At 47.9% G+C, this 12,365-nt stretch overlaps 2 protein-coding genes across 3 annotated transcripts in view; one reads left to right on the top strand and one right to left on the bottom strand.

Annotated features, from left to right (window-relative positions):
- Positions 1-8,611, bottom strand: part of DUS2 (dihydrouridine synthase 2) — a 569,010-nt gene extending 560,399 nt beyond the window's left edge. Inside the window, exons 1-2 of one of the 2 annotated variants that reach the window (XM_077288143.1) lie at positions 8,585-8,611; positions 4,707-4,824 (exon numbers count right to left, since the gene is read on the bottom strand). Coding sequence is in view for 1 of the 2 variants with exons in the window: in XM_077288137.1 (XP_077144252.1) it covers positions 4,707-4,908 (202 nt within the window). In the remaining variant the exon portion in view is untranslated. Of the gene's footprint in view, positions 1-4,706; positions 4,978-8,584 lie in introns of those variants that run through there. The other variant, XM_077288137.1, reaches the window with a different exon arrangement.
- Positions 8,612-8,642: 31 nt separating this feature from the next.
- On the top strand, positions 8,643-10,385 carry DDX28 (DEAD-box helicase 28). The gene has a single exon (XM_077288144.1). It carries the CDS (start codon positions 8,715-8,717, stop codon positions 10,308-10,310), a length of 1,596 nt encoding a protein of 531 aa, XP_077144259.1. The 5' UTR covers positions 8,643-8,714; the 3' UTR covers positions 10,311-10,385.
- Positions 10,386-12,365: the final 1,980 nt, after the last annotated feature.

The raw sequence follows: 12,365 nt of genomic DNA, 5'->3' as shown, positions 1-12,365 counted from the left end.
TGGACATCCCCTTTAATGTTCCTAACAAATAAAAATGAGAATTAGTATCACAAAAAAAACACATTTACATCCAGGTACCTGATAGATGACGTTGTTTGTGGAGTCGCCTCTTTCTTTTCATCTTCACCTTGTCCAGATGCCATGATGACTCTTCTCATCCACCGGCAGAGCTCGTTTCTGCAGAATTCCATCTTCTCCTGTCTTCTGCAGCACATCCCGACACAACACCCTTAAAGATAGCAGTGTTATTATAATGCTCCGGAATAACAATATCTGCCCTAGGCTGAGCCTCTGAGTAAATAATTGCCCCTCACTTTATTCCCAGCACATAATATGACCCTCACTGTCCCTCTTATGGTACATGCCATCCACACTACCCTCTCTCTCTTTTCCATACTTCACACTGCCTTCTCATACGGTGTCCCTCATAGAGAGCCCAGTCTCTCTACTGTGCCCCTTCATTACACTCCTCCTACTTGGCATACTGTCTCCTCCTGGCTGTTACCCTCACACTACTCAGTATCTATTATGTGTCCACTCACACTTTCATCCCCCCATACTGTCTGCACACATTTCTAATAGCCTTCTCCTGTACATCCCCCCCCTGCTAACATACCCCTTTGCTCTCTCCATATTTCCTCCTCACACATTCCCCCCTCACACATTCCCCCGACTCCCCATACTGTCCTCACACATCCCATCACCGTTGCTCCCAGTACTGTCAGCACACATTTTTCCCCTCGCTACTGTGTCCACCCCCATCTCCCCACTCACCCCCACAGAATATATCCACTGCCCTTCCGATAGAATAAATCCATCCCCTTCCACAGAATAAATGCACCCTGCCCCACACATGCTAAATAAATTCCAGCCCCCCCCCCCACGTACACACTGAATAAATCCCCCACACACACTGAATAAATCCCCCCACACACTGAATAAATCCCCCCACATACTCCCCATAAACCCACCCCACGCTGAATCTTCGGTGTCTTCAGCTCCACAGCACAGGAGCACTTACCACCAAGTCTCTTCTTTCTCCTGCGCGCCGGATAGTGACGTCAGCAGCGTGATCACATGACTTGATCACGCTGCTGGCGTCGCTCTGACCCGGCAGTCAGAGCCTCAATTGTACTCGCAGCTGGTAGATGTCTGCGAGTACAATTGATCTCCGGGAGCCGGCGCGCTGCAGCTTCTCTGTGCCGGCTGTCAGCTTGACAGTCGGCACAGAGAACAGCTGACTCCCGTTCCCCGCGGCACACCCGATCATGTGTCGCGGCACACTAGTGTGCCGCGGCACACTGGTTGAAAAACACTGCTCTAAAGCATTTATCTGAAATGTTGGGGTATATAGCGTGGAGTTTACTTGGAACTTGGTATGTTCTGTGTAAGACCTTAATGGATGTCTCTGCCAGGGAGGCTTGATGACTACCCCTGGAAACTGTGTCACAGCATCGTCTCCAATTTCCCAAAGTTAATTGGATACCCAGATCTTCCTCCCACTGTTTCATGTAATGTAATTTGTCAACTCCATGTGCCGCATTGAGGGATCCGTATAGCAGAGAAATAGTTCCCCTTCCCAGTGGGTCACCCATGCATCTCTGTTCAAAGCCAGTCGCGCGAAAAGGGATTTTCCGCCGCAGAATCTGTTCCGCGAAATGGAAAACCTGATAGATACGAAAAGTTTCGCTAATGGGTGGATTGTATTTATGGAGGAATTCTTGTCTAGATAATATCATATTAAAGGGTGAGCAGAGGTGCTTTAGAGTAGTAATTCCGTTAACTTTCCACCATGCAAAAGAACGTGGGTCAAGTCCTGGTGGGAACATGGGGTTGCAGAAGAGGGGAGTCAGTGGGGCAGACTCGGATTAGAGTTCAAATTTAAATCTTTCCTTTCTCCAGAGGATCAGGGAATGTGCTGTGAAAGGTGCTGTGATGTGTAGACCTTTTGGTAATTTTTGTGTGGACCACATAAGGCCCGACAAGGAAAACGGAAGTAAAAGGGACGATTCCAGGTCAACCCATCTCGGTGCACGATCGGCAGCACAGGCATTAGTCAATTGGGCTAACTGAGCCGATTTGTAATACAGTGTGAAGTTAGGCATGGAAAACCCCCCCAGTCTTCTATGTTTGAACATAGTTTTTTGACGGATTCTAGGTTTTTTCCCCTGCCAAATAAATTTTGAAATCATGGAGTGAACTTCGCGTAGGGTCTCATGGGGCAACGGTATGGGGAGAGAGCGGAATAAGTACAGAAATCTAGGCAAAGAGACCATTTTAATTGCATGTAACCTGCCCAACCAGGTCAGCTTCATGGCAGACCATCTAGTTAAGTCAGCTCGGAGATTTTTTATTAATGGGAAATAATTCCACTTAAATAGGGTCGACTTATGAGAGGTGAGGTTGACTCCGACATAAGTTATATAATGTTCATTTTTTGTAAATTTGAACTGGGAGATAATATTTGTTTGCATGTCCTTAGTGGTGTTAAGAAATAGAGCTTCGGATTTGTCAACATTAATTCTGAGTCCTGAGATCGATTCAAATCTACGTAGGACTGAAAATAAATTTGGGAGAGTGGTGAGTGGGCTGGATAGAGTCAGTAGTAAATCATCCGCAAATAAGCTTGCTTTATATTGTGCGTCAAGCCCCACAGGTCCAAGTATGTTCGGGTTAAGCCTTTTTGCCTCAGCCAATGGTTCCATGGCCATGGCAAATAGGGCTGGAGAAAGTGGGCAGCCCTGTCTCGTCCCTCTTTGTATGTTGATAGGAGTAGGTTTAGTTGACGGGAGTTTTAGGTAGGCTGTTGGACTGTCGTACAATAGTTGAAGGCATGAAACAAGGGTGCGAGGGATGCCAAATCTGGTTAGGACCTCAAATAGGTAGGGCCATGAGATCGAGTCGAAAGCTTTTTCTATGTCCAAAGCTAGTAGTAGTAGGGGTTGTTTATGGTAGTTTGCTGAATGTGTAATATTTAAATTCCTTCTAATATTGTCGGGACCTTGTCTATTAGGTATGAACCCCACTTGGTCTCGGTGAATAAGGGTAGGTAAAAATTTGTTGAGCCTAGTGGTAATGATGGATGTAAAGAGTTTGAGGTCAACATTTAGCAACGATATAGGTCTATAATTCTTGGGAAGGAGATGGTCTTTCTTTATTACGGTCACATGGGCGAAATAGAATTCAGGGGGCATCTGGGAGCCATTTAGTAAAGCATTACAGTAATTTTTAATGTGCGGTGAGAGGATGTTTGTAAGTTTCTTGTAGTATAGTGCCGTGAGGCCGTCAGGTCCGGGGGCTTTGTTTTTTTTTAGGTTTTTAATTACTGTAGAAATTTCGTCCTCAGATATTGGTGTATGCAGTTGGTCTATCGAGGAGTTGGGGATTTTAGGTAATTTCAATTCATCTAGGAAGGAGGATAAGGATTGCGGTGAAGATATCTGTGGGGAAGTATATAGTTTCTGATAGTAGTCTCGGAATGTTTCGTATACTATATCCGGGTGTGCGGAGATTCTGTCTTTGATGGAGGTGACATTATTTAAGGATTCTTTGCATCTGAGCCTACGTGCCAACATGCCAGAAGGTTTATTTGCATATTTATAAAAAGTTGACTTCGTCCAAGTTAGCGCTCTCTCTTTTGTTTGTAAGAATGGTGTCTAATTGTAGCTTAGTGTCTCTGATTTGTTTAATCAGAAAGAGGGAAGTGGTGGCCTGGTTAGTGAGTTCAAGTTTCACAAGTTTAGTCTCTAAGCATGTTTGTAGTTCAGATCTTTGTTTCTTTTTATTTGACGCAATTTTAATTAGGGAGCCAGTAATAAATTATTTATGCGCCATCCATACTAGTCCAGGGGAAATGTCGTCAGTGGAATTGGTCTGGAAGTACAGTCCCAACTCCTCTTTAACTTTAGAGAGTGTAGCAGGGTCAGTAAGTAAGGATTCGTTCAGTCTCCATTTGAATAATTTAGAAGTGGTGACATTGAATTTAAATGTTGATAGGACAACATCATGGTCAGACCACGATGATGGAATATGACGAGAGAATAGGACAGATGGGATTGTTCTTGCAGTAGTTAGGTGTAGGTCTATTCGAGAATATGACTGGTGTGCAGGTGAGAAGTATGTGTAACCCTTTATAGGACCATTTAGTTCCCTCCATACATCGACCAGGCAGTTGTCTTTCATTAGGTGTTGTATTTTCTTTTTGTCAGCTTTTGTTAAATCCGATCGCTTCTGAGCGCTGCTATCTAATTTAGGATTAATGATAAAGTTGAAGTCGCCGCACCAGATAAGGTGGTCATACGTAAGAGTAGCTAGTTTTGATATAATTAGTTGAAAGACCGATCTCTGGGATGTTGCGGGCAAATAGCTATTAACAATGCAAATTGTCTGGTTTCGTGATGTTCCAAGAGTAATGAGGAATCTGCCCTCTGAGTCCGAATGTGCGCTAATGAGCTGAAATGGGAAGTTATTCCTAATGAATGTGGCGACACCTCGTTTTTTTTATCCCAGTTTGACATATAGTGTTGTGAATACTTGGCATCAAAGTGCTTAGGGTGGGAGGAGGTGGAAAAATGGGTCTCCTGGAGACAAATAATGTCTGGTGCATGTTTTGAGTAGTCAAGGAAGGCTTTCTTACGTTTAATAGGCGAGTTAAATCCTCGGACATTATGAGAAATAACATTACACATTTTTCAGTAAATATTTACCGCTGAAGAGTGTGGAGGCTTGAGCGGGAACAAGAACCGTGTCTCGGATTAATAGATGATGAGTTAGTCGATAAGTGCAGTGATGATCTCTGTGGGGAAACAATAGGAAGGGAACAGACTGGGGGGAGACAAAGACAAACATAACAATTAATAATAACAAACGGATATCATATCCGGAAAATATGGCGATCTGGTTTACCATATTAATTGGAGTACCAGGTGTCGCCAAGTTTAAGCAGCATGTTATAAACCCGACATTTAGGCCCTTGGTAGAGAGATAGGTATAAAGGGGAGAGGGAAAAGAAGAAGCAGGAGAGGAGGGGAAAAAAAAAAAAAAGGGGGGGGGAGGAGGAGAGAGATGGGGGAGAGAGGGGAGGAAAGAAAGGGGAAGGAGGGAAGGGAGGGGGGAAAGGGAAAGGAGGACGGGAGGAGAGGAAGGAGGGGAGGGAGATGGGAGGAAGGGGGGGGAGGTGAGGGGAGTGGGGTAAGAAGGGGTAAGGAGAAGTGGGGGGAAAGGGGAAAGGGAAAAAAAAAAAAAAAAAGGGGGGAGTAAGGGGGGGAGAGGGAGGAGAAAAGGAGAGGACTGTGGTACGGGAATTATTGGGAAGAAGGGGGGAGGAAGGGGGGAATCAGAGTGAGGTAGGTAGGGGAGGAATAGGGTCAATTAGGAATGTAGTAATCTGATGGACCACTTGCATGTAAAGACAGAATAGAATATCTATACAAATATTCAGCATACATTTACTAATTCTGGAGGGCTAAGAGGAGAGGCAGCAAAGAGCCATCAATCCCTTCCCTCCAACTCCGGGAGCAATCAGGATGAACAGTATCAGCTCGATCCGCCCCACGGAAATCAAGGTGGATGATCTTGTAATTTGGACATATCAGACGACCCGTGCGTTTTGGCCCCTTGTTCTGGGAGTGTTTTGCCATTCTCTTGGTGGTCTTGGCTTTCTCTGCGGCATGGCTGAAGGCTCTAGTGAGATCGGGATCCCAGCTTTAAGCATGGCTTGTTTCCCTTCTTCTAGTGTACGGCAGGTGTACAGTTGGGAGTTGTATGTAAAGATGAGGGCGAAGGGGAAGTTCCATCTGTATTTAATCTGTGCCGTCTGCAAGGCTGATGTTACTGGTTTGAGGCATCTCCTCCTGGCGAGGGTGGTTGACGCGATATCCGCATAGATATGTACCGAAGATGGCAGTCCCGGTAGATCTGGATTGTCACGTGCAGCATTCAGGATTAGATCTCGTGCCTCCTCATAATGTAGTTTTAGGATCACATCCCTGGGCATATCGTTGTTGCGCGGCCTGCCCAGGGATCTATGGATTCTGGTGATATGCAGCATGGACTGGTCTGTGTCAGGGAGTAGTGCGGTGAAAAGGGCAGTAGCAGTGTCTTTGAGAGCTACAATATTTTCGGGGAGTCCCCTGATCCGCAGATTACCCCGACGTGATCTGTTCTCATAGTCTTCGCATCGGAGTTCTAGTTCTGCGACACGTTCTGCATGTAGTTTGAGGGTTTCGCGATCTTCTTCTAAGGCATCTGAAGTGGCATCCATCTTTTCTTCTAGAGCCACCGTACGCTGCATAATGTCCTGTATCTGGGAGGAGATCTTCTGCATAGCTGAGGAAAGCTCAGATCGGAAAGTCTCTTGCAAGGACTTGGTAAGAGTTGCCGTGGAGATCGTTGTCTCTATGTGGGGACTGGCTTCATCTTGATCCATTGTATCTCCTGTGCTCCCCGTAGAGGCCAAGGGGAGAAAAGTCGTAGTAGTCGTCTTGGAAACGCTGCCACTCTGAAAAAGGTCTACAATATTAAGGCCCGGTGTTTGTGCTGCGCCTCCCTTCTTAGGCATCGCCAGAAGGAGGGTCTCCTGAGAGTGTAGTGAGTCCAGTTGTGGTGCGTTTGGCGTGATTCAGATGCTGATTAGGGCCTAAATAGGTAGGTCGGGTAGCGGAAATCAGCAAGACATGACTGTCACCGCTGAAGACCGCACATGCGCCTCTAAGAAAAGGATTTTTTAGATAATCCTCATAATGTGCACAGGATTAGAGCTCAACATGGACACTAGGTGTCGCTATTGTATCAGTGGGGACGTTCTGTGGCCAGTTGAGTCTTTTTTTGTGTATTATAAAATGTATCACCAGTTCTGAAATTGGGCACTAGATGTCACTAGGTGTCTGTCTTTCAGAGGACTTCCTTTGTATTTATGAATCCCAGGAGGATATCAGTGACACAGGGAGACTGAAGTCTGGAGATTATATTAGTAATTACTGCGCTGTAAGTTGTTTGAAATGCGGTTGTTCTTCTGTAGGCGTAGCTCAGAGGTTGGTGTGAAAGAAACAGAAATATTGCAAATGCAGCGCTGAGTTGTGAAGGAGAGATGGCTACAGACAAATTGAGGTGCACATTTATGTTCTCTGCAGCCCCCTCTGTCCTCCAAAGTCTTTTCTTTATTGTGATGCACTGAGTCTGCAGTGGAAAGAGTTAGTCTACAAGACAGACCAATTCTCAACGCAGCAAAGAGGTTCTGTATTAATTGAGCTGGAGCTGGATATAGACAAAAAGGGTATGGGGCAGCAGGAGGTGTAATGCAATTATAAGCTGTAGGTGAGGAGAGGTCTAAGCACCAGATATAGTACTTTGTATTAGTGCACACTAAGTGTAATGTGTGCTCTGGTCACAAACAATTCCTCCAGCCTCTTAGCCCCCAATTAGATGGATGTGGGGGGGTCGGGAGACAGCGTGCAGGGTTCAGTTGTAAACTATAGGTGGTGAGCGATCCCAGACCGGTACAGACCCCCAGCCAGGCATGTAGAGGATCTCCCCGCACTGCACGACAGACTCAAGATGGCGCCGGGGCTGGCGGGAAAATTCCAGCGCTCCACACACCGCTGCTAGGGAAGCGTCCGGGATAACCACCAGGCCGCCGGGGGAAAGGAGCGCCGCCACGGAGGGTGAGTCTGATCAGTTATGTTTCTGATCGCTATGTTCCGCAAAACGCATCGTAAGGTGCAGGGGCCGGGTGGCTGCAACAGCCGTGCGGCACGATGCGGGGCGCCTCCAGAGGTGTCAGGTCGGAGGGGCCGTCTCCACCGGTAGGCAGGGAGATGTATGTGCGGACAGTCTCAGTAAAAGAGGGTGCGGAGGAAGGGGGGAAGATCGTACCTCCCTGCGTCCTCTTTAGTCCGGTGCAGGTTGGCTCGTGGTTCTGTTTTAGATGGCGGCGTCTTCAATCTCACTCCCTCCCTCCTCTTAAGACCTGGGCTCCGCGCCGGGATGGGACCCCCCAATCTTCCAAAAACTGCTCCAGGATCAGGTACTCCCCCCTTGTCCGCCAAAAGGGGTTATTTTCACGATCTTTAGATAATTAAATTCTGTGGGTAACCAGCGCTGGGCAGGAGCTCCACAAAGATGCGACTGTTCCTCTTCACAGCTAGGCCACGCCCCCCCCCCCCCACTGCTATGGTTTCTTGATACTCTGTGCATTATACTGATATGTGTATTTTTTATGTTCATTTATTAGAGTTCTGATGAAGGCCTAAGTATTGGCCGAAACGTCAACGATTTTTTGTCAACAGTGGATCAATAATAAAACACTGACTTTTGTTTTTTGCATGATATCTGAGAGTGCCGAATTTCTTTTTCTAAATATTGGGAGTGGTACCCTATTCGTGCACTTCGCCGTATACGAGTGCCGTGCAATTTACTTTTCCTTCTGTTTCTTTAGGAAGAGGTTCTTCAGCAGCTGCAGTTGCCATTTCCCAGCATTCTGCTGCTGACAAGTATCACTTACACATGAATGAAACTGTCAAGTGTACAGGTAGTGTGCGGTACCGCAGCGATACCGCAGAGAATGGGTGAACGCACCTCCCCTTACCTCTCCTTCTGCGGCTCCGAACTCTCTCTGCACGTGCGCCTGTCACTGCCGTCTGTTTACGTAGGAGCCTGACGTCACTTCCGGCGCGCCGCTCCGTCACCACCCGGGGACGCTGTGTCCCGTGCACGCCATGTCTGCGCTCCGTGAGGTAACAGTAATGTTTCCGGTCTGTGTTCACACGTGGAGTCCCGCACTGCGATGTTGTTTCCGCGGCTTTGCCGCCAGCGATCTCCCGGTGATCCAGCTCCCCAGACGGACCCAGCAGTACCTGGAGAGGCGGCAGCAGGAGCGGCCGGGCCCGGTGCATGCTCCCCGTGCCGGCAGGCTGCTCATCAGTTCCCGCAGGCGGGAGCTCAATCAGTTCTCCGGTGAGACGCGCGGGCGGTGGGAGACGCCGGCCCTAGTGAGCCGGGGATGGAAGCACCGCCTGGCCAGCGGAGACTATTTCACCATTACCCGGCAGCAAGAGCAGCGGCTGGAGCCGGAGGACACGTTCCGCTCGCTGTGCCTAGACCCCCGGGTGGTGTCTGCCCTGGAGACCCAGGACATCACGGCCCCGACCTGGATCCAGAGGCAGTGCATCCCCGGGCTGCTGCAGGGCCGGAACATGCTGTGCGCCTCGGAGACCGGCAGCGGGAAGACCCTGCTGTATGTGCTGCCCATCGTGCACAGGCTGCTGAGCCCGGACAGTGAGGGTTCGCCGGACCCCCGCAGCCTCATCCTGGTGCCGTCCCGGGAGCTCGGCCAGCAGGTGACATCGGTGGCTAAGTCTCTGTGTGCCCGGCTCGGCTTAACCGTGCGCTTTGTGGGAGGAGGTAGCGGGCGCAGAGCTATGGAGCAGCCGTTCCGCTGTGAGGCCCTGGACATCCTGGTGGCTACGCCCGGTGCCCTCACCAAGGCCCTGAAGCGGGATCTGGTGACGCTGTCGGCCCTCCACTTTGTGGTCCTGGACGAGGCGGACACGCTGTTTGATGACACGTTCTGTGAGCTCATCGAGGGGATTCTCATGAGGACCCAGATCGCCTCCCGGGCTAGCGACTTGCAGGGGCTGGATAGGAAAGCCCAGCTGGCAGTCATTGGAGCCACCTTCCCCCAAGGCGTGGCCAAGATACTTAACAAGGTGACAGATCTAGGCAGCATTGACACCATCAAAAGCAAGAGGCTCCATTTCGTGATGCCCCACGTCCAACAGATGTTCAAAAAGCTGAAGGGATCAGAGAAACTGTCTGAACTCATGGAGCTACTGAAGAAGCGAGCGGAGGAGAGCGCCAACACCGCAGTGCTGGTTTTCTGTAACAACGCCAGCACTGTCAACTGGCTGGGTTACTTATTGGACAACCATGGCATCAAGCATGCCAGACTTCACGGCCAAATGCCAGGTGACCGGCGTTCTGGTATCTTTGAAGCCTTTCAGAAAGGCCAGGGTGACGTGTTGGTCTGCACGGACATTGTCTCCCGAGGGCTGGACAGTCTCCGAGTGGGCACTGTGGTAAATTACGATTTTCCTCCCACTTTAGAGGACTATTTGCACAGGGCAGGAAGGGTGGGCCGCATTGGTAGTGAGAGCAAGGGAACCGTCGTGAGTTTTGTCACCCACAAATGGGACGTTGAACTGGTGCAAAAGATTGAAACTGCGGCTCGTAAGCGAAGCAGTCTCCCCGGGATGGAGTCCCGAATAAGGGATCCTGTAAGCTCCAGTGACCTTATAAAAGAGCAGAAGGAGTAAAAGCATTCTGCAAATCACTGTGTAAAACGTAGCAAACCTATTTCCCAGCTAGATAATATTAAGGATAAATACATAAAAAATATATATATATATATATATATATATATATATATATATATATATATATATATATATATAATCAAAGGAATATGTGATTGCTAAAAAATAGAATGGCAAACCATTCGGAACACTAAAGAGAACATTAAAACCCAAAGTAGGATCCCAAATGGAAATAAAAACAAAATTCTATTTGTATTTTTTATATTAACATGCATGTATTTTTAAACCATTACTGTCTAGCTGTTATTTCCAAGTACGGGCACATTGTACTAGTGCTACCGTTTGCCAGATAATATGTAATAAAGGCATTTTTATTGTATCATTTTATTATATTTTGTCTTACTACATTATTATAGATTAATATTATTCTAATTAGATTTCTCTGGGATCCTATATTGGGTTTAATTGTTCTCTTTAAATCACTCAGTGTAAAGAGTTACCATCGGATTATCAGTGATACATGTGAAAATAAAGCGGGTTATATCTGTCTTCAGTGAATACTTTCCCATTACTGAGGTAGTGATCGCAGGTGGTGCTTATGAAGTTCTGTGGAGACCTGTAAATGTTTCCTTGGAGCTTGTAGCAGAATGTCTGTGCCTGCTTCCTCCCATCTTGATTGAATCTTATAAGAACCCGTTGCCTTCACTGAATACAGATTTTACAGCTTTTACCAGAGTTGGTCTGATTGATTTGCGGGACTCGTCATTCGGCCACGTGAGTAGTTGCTTGTCGAGAGGCTCACAAATGTCTTACCTTCCAAGATCCCCCGCAAGGCTCTTGATTTGCCTGGCTGGAGTGATGTCATCTGCGTTGTGGCAGCCTGTTTAATCTAAAGCTGTTCCAGGGATCCTGGATGGTGAGAGGTTCACAAGTCTCACTGCCAGAGACTACCGGCCTTGCTGCTGGTCTGGATCCATCTACCCAACTCAAGCACTAACTCTTGAATTGAGATTGAAATAAAATGTATGAGGATGCTTATTGTGGCTTGCAATTCTGATTAGGGTTGTTGCTTTTTCTCAGAATAAAACAGTGAAAGGTCTCCACTAGTTTGTGGCAAAATCTGTGTCCTGGTTCTCTTGGAATAAAATATATAATCTACTATATTGTGGCCCGATTCTAACGCATCGTGTACCCTAGAATATGCATGTCCCCGTAGTATATGGACAATGATGATTCCAGAGTTCGCGGCAGACTGTGCCCGTCGCTGATTGGTCGAGGCAACCTTTATGACATCGTCGCCATGGCAACCATTATGACATCTACGTCGATACTGTGCCCGTCGCTGATTGGTCGAGGCGAATTCGCGGCAGACTGTGCTCTTCGCTGATTGGTTGAGGCAACCTTTATGACATCATCGTCGCCATGCTGTGCCCGTCGCTGATTGGTCGAGGCCTGGCGGCCTCGACCAATCAGAGACGCGGGATTTCCAGGACAGACAGAAAAACCCTTAGACAATTATATATATAGATTATTTTAACACTAGATGGTGGCCCGATTGTAACGCATCGGGTAATCTAGAATATGTATGCGTAGTGTATAGCGCAGCCCACGCAGTACATTGCGCAGCCCACGCAGTACATTGCGCAGCCCACGCAGTACATTGCGCAGCCCACGCAGTACATTGCGCAGCCCACGCAGTACATTGCGCAGCCCACGCAGTACATTGCGCAGCCCACGCAGTATATTGCCCAGCCCACGCAGTATATTGCCCAGCCCACGTAGTATATTGCCCAGCCCACGTAGTATATAGCAATGTGGGCATCATATCCCTGTTAAAAAAAAAAATAAAATAAAAAATAGTTATATACTCACCATCCGGAGCACCCGGATCCAAGCGAAGCGGTTACCGTTCTGCTCGTGCGCTCCGGTCTCAAGAGTACATTGCGGTGTCGCGAGATGACGTAGCGGTCTCGCGAGATCGCAGCATGGACCGTTTACCGTAGCGTCGCGAGCGGGAAAGGCCTGTTGTCAATCCGGGGGCCGACGGACGGTGAG

This window comes from Ranitomeya variabilis, chromosome 2 (assembly GCF_051348905.1).
Source record: "Ranitomeya variabilis isolate aRanVar5 chromosome 2, aRanVar5.hap1, whole genome shotgun sequence".
Classification (NCBI taxonomy): Eukaryota; Metazoa; Chordata; class Amphibia; order Anura; family Dendrobatidae; genus Ranitomeya; species Ranitomeya variabilis.
Note: the sequence above shows the minus strand (reverse complement) of the source record. Positions and strands in the feature narration are given on the sequence as shown.